The sequence below is a fragment of the Aquarana catesbeiana genome, linkage group LG03 (assembly GCF_042186555.1).
Source record: "Aquarana catesbeiana isolate 2022-GZ linkage group LG03, ASM4218655v1, whole genome shotgun sequence".
In the NCBI taxonomy this organism is placed as follows: domain Eukaryota; kingdom Metazoa; phylum Chordata; class Amphibia; order Anura; family Ranidae; genus Aquarana; species Aquarana catesbeiana.
The window spans coordinates 577415351-577427776 of NC_133326.1; the positions used below are offsets into that span (position 1 = coordinate 577415351).

The following is a 12426-nucleotide window of genomic DNA, read 5'->3' on the forward strand; positions in this document are numbered from 1 at the left end:
TGTCACATAAAAAACTGAGTCCTAGTGCCTATGCTTTATAAAAAAAACAAAAACTATTTCTACCTGTTTTAACAGCGTCTCACGTCGATCATATGACTCCAGGCTCTCCGCTTCTCTCCTCCCCTCCTTCCTGGCTGACGTCAGCAGGAGAATCTTGGCGCCGTCCACTGGAGATATCACACGGGGAGAGCCGACAGCCTGGCATCATCTTATCGCTGGGAGATGCTGTTAAAACAGTAGAAATCGTTTTCTTTCTTTTTTTTTTCATAAAGCACATGCACTAGGATGCAGCTTTTTATCTGACAGAGGGGATGATATACAGACGAGATAGTGGCTTAACAACCACTTTAAGAGTTCCCTTCACTGGAACTAAGGGGCCAAGCCCAACCCCTGAAAAACAACCCCACACCATAATCCCTCCTCCACCAAATGATTTGGACCAGTGCACAAAGCAAGGAGGTGGTAATGTTATGGTGATGCACTGCTATATTTAATCTAATATATAATGAGTAGTGAAGAGCTAAGGATCAGCTTGAACCAGCAAGAAGCTGTCACATGGTAGTAGGCCATCAGCCTAATCAGCTGCACCTATTACATTTTCTGCTCACCAGTCGGACATACCAAATAGACAGGGATGCTGATGACATCATTGACCCAATATTATGGCTGCATGGCCATATATGGTCAATGACAGTGTTCAAATATGACCATGTGGCCATATTTCAATAACATCAGACGTATCAGCCTGGATGTCACATCACTTCCTCAAACTCAACCTATCCAAAACCGAGCTCATGATATTTCCTCCCCCACGTGCCACTCCCCCTGATTTCTCTGTCAATATCAACGGCTCAACTATCAACTTGTCCCCCCAAGCCAATTTCCTAGGTGTAATCCTGGACTCCAGACTAACCTTTCGGCCCCACATTCTAGCGGTATCCAAAATTGGCCGTCTTAATCTCTGCAACATCTCCAAGATACGCCCCTTCCTGACCAATGTCACTGCAAAGCTTCTAATCCACTCCCTGGTCATCTCTCGCCTTGACTACTGCAACTCCCTCCTCATTGGCTTACCTCTAAATAGGTTATCCCCACTTCAGTCGATCATGAATGCTGCTTTCAGGCTCATCCACATTACAAACCGCTCAATGTCTGCTATACCCCTCTGCCATTGCCTCCATTGACTGCCACTCAACCAACTAATTTAATTCAAGATACTAACAATAACTTACAAAGCCATCCACAATATGGCCACCAGCTACATCACTAACCTAGTCTCAAAATACCAAACTAATTGTTCTCTTCGCTCCTCCCAAGACCTCCTGCTCTCTAACTCCCTTGTCACGTCATCCCATGCTCGCCTTCAGGACTTCTCCAGAGCCTCTTCCGTCCTCTGGAATACTCTACCCCAATCTGTCCAACTTCCTCCTACTTTGTCCACTTTCAGACAATCCCTGAAAACTCATCTCTTCAGAGAAGCCTATCTGGCCCCCACCTAACAACTGTACATTTAATTTCTCCATCACCACATCCCCACAGTTACTACCTCTTGACCTTCCCTCTTAGATTGTGAGCTCTAAGGAGCAGGGCCCTCTGATTCCTACTGTATTAAAGTGTATTTTATTTGTACTTGTCTACCTCAAGTTGTAAAGCACTGCATAAACTGTTGGCGCTATATAAATACTGTATAATAATAATATCAGCCAGAGCCAGAATCCCCATCTCCTTGTTAGGTGTGACTGCGGGGATTTCAATGGCCACAGCTGATTAAACCCGTGGTTGCTATCATGTGTCAGCTTCCCGCAGGTTCTGACTAAAATGGGACATCGCTAGTAACAAGTATCTCCTGAGCCTGTCTATTGGTATGTTGTTATTTCAGATGTCATGAAAAGATTTAACATGGATCTGATGAAGCAAGAACTGGAGCAGTTAACTCTAAAATATGATTTAAGAAACAACGGAAATTTGTCATACACAGACTTCCTGCGTAATGTCACCCTTGGACCAAAGAAGCAAGGACCAGCTCTCTTGCAGAGGGTAAAACTGCAAAAGCCAAGGATCCCGGTATGTTTTGTGATTTGTTTTAATTTTTTTTTCTGTACAAAAAAAAGGAACAAAGCTTCATGTTTTGCATGCTTCTGATATTTGACCTTTTATTTTAATACCTACAACCTGGAGCCAACTGTCATAGTTACACTAAAGCTAGCCATAGACAAGACACAAAAAAATGCTTTCTTTATCGTACATCATGGGACACAGATCCTTAAGTATTTATTTAATGGGTTATAGGCCACCTTCAGGTGATGGACACTGGTATACCCAATAAAGGAAGTTTACTCCCTATATAACCCCTCCTCCTTCCAGGAGCACATCAGTTTTTGTAATAAAGCAATATACTTAAATCCCAAAAGAGGGGAGGGACCTCTGTGTCCCATGATGTACTCCAAGAAAAGGATTTTACAGGTAAGCTGTTATAAAAATCCCATTGTTTCAAACATTCGGCTAACCTACACAAGTGTAAAAAATCTAACAACTCTTTAAAAATGCAAACAATCTCTATGTAACATTTGAACAATTCTTCAGGGAATCTTTCACTATTCTGATCATATGTGCTCGTGATTTAGTAAAATCTAAGCAACAGTCAAAGTGACATCACAGCTCACCATAATTGTTCATATTAATAGCATTTCTCATTAACGATTGTCTGCGGAGAATGATAACCCTCCACATGGAATGTCATTATTTTGTGATTTGCTTTTGGACATTCATTTAAAATGAACCCCAGTTACAGAATCTTTCATTTAGATATATTCCTCATTAGCCACAAGGGGTATACATTTATTTTCTGTTCACCAGATACCTTTGCAAACCAAGTTAATACCTTATAAAAGTAGCAGTGGTATCATCAAAGTGCCATGTAGAGAGCAGAGCTGTGGGAGGGGGCCAGCAGGACCACCCACTAATGGTTGCCTATAGAAAACTAGAAGAAAGAGGCAGAGACAAGACAAGTCACCCTGTACAAGAAGAGAGGACAGAAGTGTTCGGCCTTTATTACAGAAAGCTCCTGCACAGAGGTATATTTTCACTCTAGATTACTGCACAGATCTGGAAAAAATACACAAAGCACAGCAAGATTCAACTAACAATGCATAAGCCTCTTGTATTTAGGCAATATTTGTTTAGCCAGGAGTTCAGCTTTAAAGTGCATATCCAAAAAAAGGTGTTTCATTGTCCAACTTATACTGACATATGCTGCAAACTTATTCCTGCCATTTACCGGCAAACTAAAGCTTTATCTAGTTATTCAATTTACAAAGTCCATATAAGCCTTGTTAAATTGCCCTGATGAAGGGGGTTGTTTGTGAATCCCTGAAATATGTTGGATAATTTATTTGATCATATGATGAATAAAAAAAAGCAATTGGGAATCCTTCACCATTTAGTTTGGCTCCCTTGTATGCAGGGTGGATTTGATTTAAATCATGATTTAAATCACTAGTAAAAAGGCTTGATTTAAATCAACTCGATTTAAATAATAATTTTTAAAGAGCAACTGCCATCTCTGTCCCGCAGCGGCTCCTCCTCTGACCCGCTGTGGACTCGCCGACAGTCCTATTTACTTTAATGGGACGGCGGGTGACGCGGCAGTGACACAATAAGGTGAGGGACGTGGCGGCAGCAGGTGAGTGGATGTCCACTTACAGGCGCTGCCATGATGGATCTGAAATGACAGGTGCTCTTTAAGTGTAAGGACTCATTCTTGCTGGTAGTTAGAATCGTTAATATTTGCAAACAAAATGAAGTTTTCCTGTTTAGCATAATAAACTGTCAGGTTAGTAAAACAGCGATAACAGAACCGATTCAATCATACAGTTTGTAGTGTACAAAGATTTGCAAAACAATGGGATAAAGTAATATTCCTGAATTTTGTTTTATCTCTTGGATACTGTGAAATTGTGTGAATGCATAAATGCATCGCATGTTATCTCAGCTTGCAGAGCTTGGATTCATTAAATTAGTTTACCAAAACAAAAATTTTAATATTGAAGAATATACAGCCTCATGCTACATAACTAAGTTCCATTTCATGCTGAATAAACTAAATTATTAATGTATCTTAAATAGAAAACTATCTGTATATTTTTACTCCAAAAGCAATTTATTAAAATACATTTAATAAAAATCTAAAAAATCGATTTAAATTAAAAAAAATCATTGATTTATATCCACCCTGCTTGTATATTTTAAGCAAGAAAAAACTGAAGGGGTTGTAACCCTTCTGTACTCAGTCAAAACTGCAAGAATTATAAAAAAAAAAAGTTTTGGTTGTACATATACATGTACATATATAATCAGTTGTCCTACACATCTGTCAAATCAGCTTAGGCCACGTGCTGAAAAGACCCCTTGAGTCATCATCCAGGCCAGATATTTGGGATTATTTTCTGTAGGTACCACATCCTGTTTGTGCCTTATGCCCCACCTTTTGGGGATGTTCGTGATGTTGCCTTCCTCTAAACAGATATAATCTCATTTATTATGGACCATGTTACAAACAGACTGTATTTTTTGTATTATTATTTTCTGTATTTTATTGCCTGTTAGATGAGCACGGGATTGCATGGTGCCTTATTTACGGATGCCATACTCAGAATCCAGCCAAAGATAGTGGATTGCTGGAGACCAATGAGGAGGGCCTTTCAGTCTTATGATGATGCAAGAACAGGGTATATAAGCATTCCAGATTTTAAACAGGTACAGTGAGTTTTTTCCTATTCTGTTCCTTGGTACATATGCATGTGTGCATTCCTGCATGTTCCTGAAATTGTGTCTAAAAGAGAACCCCAGCTAAGACAGAGAAATCAACCATACATTTTCTTAGTACATGTTTTTGCATTTTTTTTCATGTACTTTACTGTTAATTGTACTGGCCCAGTTTTCTGCCTTTTAATTGAACCTGTGGCCAGGCTATAGACATTTGAATACTTTAGGTAGTTCTAAAGGCAGAAGTTTTTTTTTTAACCTTAATGCATTCTATACATTAAGATAAAAACTTCTGTGTGCAGCATCAGCCCCCCCTTAAAGTACCTGAGCCCAATGTCAATCCAACACTGTACACAAGAGCAGCATCGCTGTTCTCTCGCTTACGCTCTCCTCACTGGCTCAGACACAGCAGCAGTAGCCAAGGAAGGAGGGGATAGGTTATCGGCTTTCCTCTGCTCACTCTAACAAAACGTGAGGAGAGGAACGCTGATAAGCGGCTTTCCTCACAGGTGGGATCTGCACTGATAATCAGGGCAATGTTTATCAGTGCAGCCCCATCAGCCAGTACCCACCAGTGATGCCAATCAGTACCCATCAGTGCCCATTAGTTCTGCCTATCATTGTCACCCATCAGTGCCCATCATTTCCGCCTATCAGTGTCCATAAATGCTGCCCATTAGTGCCACTTATACGTGCCCATCAGTGTCACATTTTCAGTGCCACCTATCAGTGCCATCAGCAAATGAGAAAAATTAATTTACAAAATTCTATAACAGAAACTAAGAAAAACCTTTTTTAAAAAACATTTTCTATCTTATTTCATTTATTTAGCAAAAAAATTAAAAACCCAGTGGTGATTAAATACCACCAAAAGAAAGCTAAAAAAAATGCTAAAAATGTTGTTTGGGTACAGAGTTGCATGACCGCGCAATTGTCATTCAAAGTGGTATAGCGCTGAAAGCTGAAAATTGGCCTGGGCAGGAAGGGGGTGAAAGTACCCTGTATTGAAGTGGTTAAAGAAAAATAAAAAAATTACAATCACTTTAAATTAGTTTTAACAAGACCTTACTGATTTATGTAGCTGCAGGCACAGAAGAAATTCACTGTCAAAGTTCACAGCAGAATCATTGTAGTTAAAATGGAACCCCTTCTTCCCAAACATACACTTTTATAAACTTATCACCAGCATTAATAAACATTATCTTGGAAACAAATAAAGATTGAATAGATAGTTGCCTCATTTGTTTTTAGTTTTCAAAATCCCATGAATCATGCTCCATTAATCCTACGCTGAAAACCCCACTCTGCCATTTTACATTTTTATGTCATCAGTGGCCTTTTTTCATTCTCCTTTTCTGAGCAGACACACCGATAAGGTCTGTGCCAAATCTTGCACGTGCACTTCATGAGATCTGACAGGGTTTGTGCTGAATTAATACAAAAAATTGAGTTATCTAATAGATAAGAGAGAGAAGAATTTCTTAGAGGGCTCTGGTAATGTAGCCTATCCAGGAGGCAGTTGGAAGGCACTGGCTTTTTCACCAGTGCCTCAAGAGAGGCAGAAGAGCAGAAAATGTAATAGAATGTTTACTCAAAGTGATTGTAAAGTCTCGTTTTAAAAAAAAAATTAAAATAACAAACATGTCATACTTACCTCCTCTGTTGCTGTGGTTTTGCACAGGACAGCCTGCCTGGATCTCTTCTCGGGTCCCTCTTCACTGCTCCTGGCCCCTCCCTCCTATTGAGTGCCCCCACAGCAAGCAGCTTGCTATGGGGGCACCCGAGCCGAGCTGCAGCTCCGTGTGTCCATTCAGACACGGAGCTGCCATTCGGCCCAGCCCCTCTCTCCTGATTGGCTGACTTTGATTGACAGCCGCGGGTACCAGTGGCTCCGCTGCTGTGTCTCAGCCAATCGGAGGGAGAATCCTGAATGGCTGGGGCACTCGTGGACATCGCTGGACAGAGATGGGGCTTAGGTAAGTATTGGGGGGCTGAGGGAGGCTTCTACACACAGAAGGCTTTTCATCTTAATGCATAGAATGCATTAAGAAAAAAAAACCTTCTGCCTTTACAACAACTTTAAGGCTGGGGTCACACTATTGCGACTTGGATGTGTCTTTCCCCGTATCCAATTTGCATGACAGGAGAGTGTGACTGGCTCTCAATAGAGCTGGTTCACACACTTTCGGCGCGGTCGCAGGGCGCACAGCAGAAGAGTCCTATGCGTCCCTTGGCTCCGTTTTCAGGCCCGAATTCAGCCAAAAATTCTGACCTGAAATGGTGAACGGAGAAGCACCGGACCCCCTGCTGTGCCCCATGGCCGCACATAGTGTGAACTCCAGCCTCAAAGACAGTATTTTGAAATAAGAATATACAATGTTTATTACTGAGAATGCAGAGCTGCATGCAACTGAGCTTTTTAGTGTTCTGGGTGGAAAGGTCTGCTTTAAGTCCTTCTCCTAGGTTCTCCTGCTTCCACATCTTCAACTTTACAGAACAGTTCCAGCTGAATGTGGCTAACTACTGCTAGTTATATACCATGACCTGGATAAATAAGAACCTTCACAAATATGTATTTATTTATTTTTTTTTATTATTATTATTTTTTTTTTTTAGGTCCTACGGAAATTTGGCATCAACCTTTCCGAAGAAGAGTTCTTCCACATTCTGGGTTTCTTTGACAAAGATTTAAAATCCAAAGTCTCTTACAATGACTTTCTCAGTGAGTTTCTGAGATAAGAAAGTGACACGATTTTGCAACAGTGGTGTTTTGTAATTCATCCTATGATTTTAATGCTTTGATTCAAACAGGAATAAATATATTTACACGACAGTGAAACTACATTAACATTGGCCACAGCTCATAAACTGCAGACTGATAAATAACGTTCTGCAAAATGAGCGCAGCTTCTGTGTTAAACTCTAATGAAGAGTGTCTGCTTTCATCAACCTAATTACTTTAATAAGACAAAAATAACTAGGGCTCTTTAAAGTTTCCAAATTCAAGATGAATGTCTTCATGGCAAAAAAATTGTATACTCTCCCAGTACAAACGTTTCCATTGCAACACATTGCGAAAATAAAAATGCTCCAAGTTCATTAATGGATATATGATGGTAATTTTTAGTCATCCGCCATGGGAAAATTATACATAGTGTGTATAAATAAACTTCATTAAATCTCCTGGTTTCATTAAACGTTCAGATTTATTATAGATATTTTCTTTCTTTTTTTTTTTTTTAATTAGCAACTAAGTAAACTCTGGTGGTTCCCTTTCCATTTCATTTTATTAAAGCTGAACTCCAGGCACACAGCTACAGTAAATATACTGCACATTTAAGATACATATGTGATCTGTCTTAAGTACCAAAATATTTGTAATTCTGTTCAGCCTGTCATGTGGCTTAGGCAACCTGCCAGACAGCATAGCTGCACTGGTGACTGTTCTTTTCTCCACTGCAGAGCCATACAGCTTGGTCACTTACCATCAGCCAGTCTGCTGATTAGATAATGGAGAAGAATCTCCACATGGATGTGATCATCCCTATACTGTCTCTAGCTCCCACGGTAATATTAACAGCAGTGTACAGTAAAAGAGAACCTGATTTATCCACACTGTTTTTACTCTTTCTGACAGGTGAAGTCCTGATGTTCGGAGATTTAGGGGGCCTTAATATAAAGACTTGACTCGCAGTTGACATTCCAATTTATCCCAAAGGAGTTCAGTAGGTTTGAGGTTAGGGCTTCCTGTAGGTCACTTTAGTTCCTCCACACCAAACTGGTCAAACCATGTCTTTATAGAGCTGGCTATGTTGCACAGGGGCATGGTTATGCTGGAACAGAAAAAGGCCTTCCCTAAACTGTGGCTACAAGGTTGGAAGGTCACAATCATCTAAAATGGCCTTGTATGTTGTATGATGTTGGACAGCTCATTCCAAAACCATGAGTTTTAATATGGAGTTGGTCCCTCTCATTGTGGCTGTAACAGCCTCCACATTTCTGGGAAGGATTTAGGGTGTCTCTGTGGAAATTTGTGCCCATGCAAACAAAAGAACATTTGTAAGGTCAGTTGCTAATGTTGGATGAGAGGGCCTGACTCACAACTGAATTCTGGTTTTTAGTAAGGTTGAGGTCAGGGCTTTGTGCAGGCTCCACATCAAACTCATCATGACTTAATGGAGCTAGCTGTGTATACAGGGGCACAGATCATGCTACAACAGAAAAGGACCTTCCCCGAACCGTGGCTACAAGGTTGGAGAAGCACAATCACCTAAATTGTCTTGCATGCTATAGCATTACTAGTACCCTTCACTGGAAACACCTGAACTCAATTATTTGGAGGGAGGTCCAAATACTTTTGGCCACATGAGCAGGTGCGATGTTCAGATGTCTGCAAACTTTTGATCATAGTGTATGCTTGAGCAGTCCCCATCACTGGAAACACCTGAACTCAATCATTTGTAGGGGGTCCACATACTCTTGACATATAGGTAGGTGCAGTGGTGCTATTGACCATATAGTAAATCTGCTTCTGGTTCAGCTATAATGAAAGTATATTTCCACTTTTACTACATTATTTGGTGTAAAAAACCTTAACATATGTGCCCATACCATTGGAGAATAATCTGAACATTTTTTTTAATTTAAATGTATGTGTTTAAACCTTTTTGAGTGTTATATTGATGATGGAAACATTGAAAAGCACAATGATTAAAATGAATCACAATAATTTATTTTTGTGGATTTTTTAACAAAATAATAAAAAGAATATTTCTCCTCAGCTCTAGTTTTTATTTCATGTGAAAGTGTGTTTGTGAATAATATATGCTTTTTACAAAATTATAAAAATATTTTTTTTTTTTCATAACAATAAACAGATAATAAAATATAAGTGCCAATAATGTAATATAAAATATAATCACTGTGCATCCACAGAGTGAAAGGCAGTGTATAAAACAAATTTGCTTTTGTTAAATGAATCTGCTACAATGTTCCTCTGTCCTCACAATTCCACATTATAATGGAGCATTTTTCTTACAGAATGTTTCATTACAATATAATAGGATCCAAACAGGCCGTGCATCACACTCTGAAACCTGCTTCATATTTGTCTGGAATCACAAAAATTTATTTACATGCATGAGAGGAAATAATGGACTTGAAATTGAAGTTGTTGAAGCAAGAAATTATCATATGGCTTGTAGTATTATCTTTAACTTGCCTAAATACAGGTATCAGCAATCCTGTAATCCAAAGAGTTTCTCAAGCTCGTCATTTGAACCGAGGACTGCAAATATTTTTATTCCCCTGCCATCCCTACCAGACATTTAGAAAATGTGTTATGGTACAGGTTCATTTCCTTATGGTCCTTTTTGCATAAATATTTATTTGTCCATTTATTTCAGGCCCATTAAAAGAACATTGTATATAATTATATTTTTTTCAGACCTACTAAATCTTTGCTTTCCTTGTGCATACAGAGCCTTGAAAAAGTATTCATACCCCTTGAAATTTTCCCCATTTTGTCATGTTACAACCAAAAACGTAAATGTATTTTATTGGGATTTTTTTGTGATAGACCAACACAAAGTGGCACATAATTGTGAAGTGGAAGGAAAATGATAAATGGTTTGCAACATTTCTTACAAATAAATATGTGAAAAGTGTGGCATGCATTTGTATTCAGCCCCCTTTACTCTGATACCGCTAACTAAAATCTAGTGGAACCAATTGCATTCACAAGTCACCTAATTAGTAAATATTAGTAAATAGAGTCCATCTGTGTGTAATTTAATCTCAGTATAAATACAGCTGTTCTGTAAAGCCCTCAGAGGTTTGTTAGAGAACCCTAGTGAACAAACAGCATCATGAAGGCCAGGGAACACACCAGGTCAGGGATAAAGTTTTGGAGAAGTTTAAAGCAGGGTTAGGTTATAAAAAAATATCCCAAGCTTTGAACATCTCACGGAGCACTGTTCAATCCATCATCCGAAAATGGTAAGATTATGGCACAACTGCAAACCTATGAAGACATGACTGTCCACCTAAACTGACAGGCCGGGCAAGGAGAGCATTAATCAGAGAAACAGCCAAGAAGCCCATGGTAACTCTGGAGGAGCTGCAGAGATCCACAGCTCAGGTGGGAGAATCTGTCCACAGGACAACTATTAGTCATGCACTCCACAAATCTGGCCTTTATGGAAGAGTGGCAAGAAGAGAGTCATTGTTGAAAGAAAACCATAAGAAGTCCCATTTGCAGTTTGCGAGAAGCCATGTGGGGGACACAGCAAACATGTGGAAGAAGGTCCTCTGTTCAGATGAAAACAAAATTGAACATTTTGGCCTAAAATCACAATGCTATGTGTGGCAGAAAACTAACACTGCACATCACCCTGAACACACCATCCCCACCATGAAACATGGTGGTGACAGCATCATGTTTGGTAATGCTTTTCTTCAGCAGGGACAGAGAAGCTGGTCAGAGTTGATGAGAAGATGGATGAGCCAAATACAGGGCAATCTTAAAAGAAAACCTGTTACGAGTCTGCAAAAAACTTGAGACTGGGGCGGAGGTTCACCTTCCAGCAGGACAACGACCCTAAACATACAGCCAGAGCTACAATGGAATGGTTTAGATCGAAGCGTGTTCATGTGTTAGAATGGCCCAAAGACCAGACCTAACTCCAATTGAGAGTCTGTGGCAAGACTTGAAAATTGCTGTTCACAGATGCTCTCCATCCAATCTGACAGAGCTTGAGCTATTTTGCAAAAAAAATGGGCAAAAATGTCACTCTCTAAATGTGCAAAGCTGGTAGAGACATACCCAAAAAGGCCTGCAGCTGTAATTGCAGCAAAAGCTGGTTCTACAAAGTATTGACTCAGGGGGGCTGAATACAAATGCACGCCATACTTTTCACATATGTATTTGTAAAAAATGTTGAAAACCATTTATCATTTTCCTTCCACTTCACATTTATGTGCCACTTTGTGTTGGTCTATCACATAAAATCCGAATAAAATACATTTACGTATTTAGTTGTAACATGACAAAATGTGGAAAATTTCAAGGGGTATGAATACTTTTTCAAGGCACTGTGTTTATGTATGTGTGTGTGTGTGTAATATATCTTTATATATATTAGTATTTTACAAAAGTGAGTACACCCCTCACATTTTTGAAAATATTTTATTATATGTTTTCATGTGACAATACTGAAGAAATGACACTTTGCTACAATGTAAAGTAGTGAGTGTACAGCTTGTATAACAGTGTAAATTTGCTGTCCCCTCAAAATAACTCAACACACAGCCATTAATGTCTAAACCACTGGCAACAAACGTGAGTACACCCCTAAGTGAAAGTGTCCAAACTGGGTCCAAATAGTCAATATTTTGTGTGGCTACCATTATTTTCCTGCACTGCCTTAACCCTCTTTGGCATGGAGTTCACCAGAGCTTCACAGGTTGCCACTGGAGTTCTCTTCCACTCCTCCATGACGAACGACATCACGGAGCTTTTGGATTTTAAAGATCTTGCGCTCCTTCACCTTCCGTTTGTGGATGCCCCACAGTTGCTCGATAGGGTTTAGGTCTGGAGACATGTTTGGCCAGTCCATCACCTTTACTCTCAGCTTCTTTAGCACGGCAGTAGTCATCCCGGAG

At 39.7% G+C, this 12426-nt stretch overlaps 1 protein-coding gene across 1 annotated transcript in view; it reads left to right on the forward strand.

Annotated features, from left to right (window-relative positions):
• EFCAB6 (EF-hand calcium binding domain 6) overlaps window positions 1-8374 on the forward strand; it is a 309070-nt gene extending 300696 nt beyond the window's left edge. Inside the window, exons 30-32 of the mRNA XM_073621947.1 lie at window positions 1880-2064; window positions 4606-4755; window positions 7381-8374. Of these exons, the coding sequence (XP_073478048.1) occupies window positions 1880-2064; window positions 4606-4755; window positions 7381-7503 (458 nt within the window). The 3' untranslated portion in view covers window positions 7504-8374. The remainder of the gene's footprint in view (window positions 1-1879; window positions 2065-4605; window positions 4756-7380) is intronic.
• The last annotated feature ends 4052 nt before the right edge of the window (window positions 8375-12426 follow it).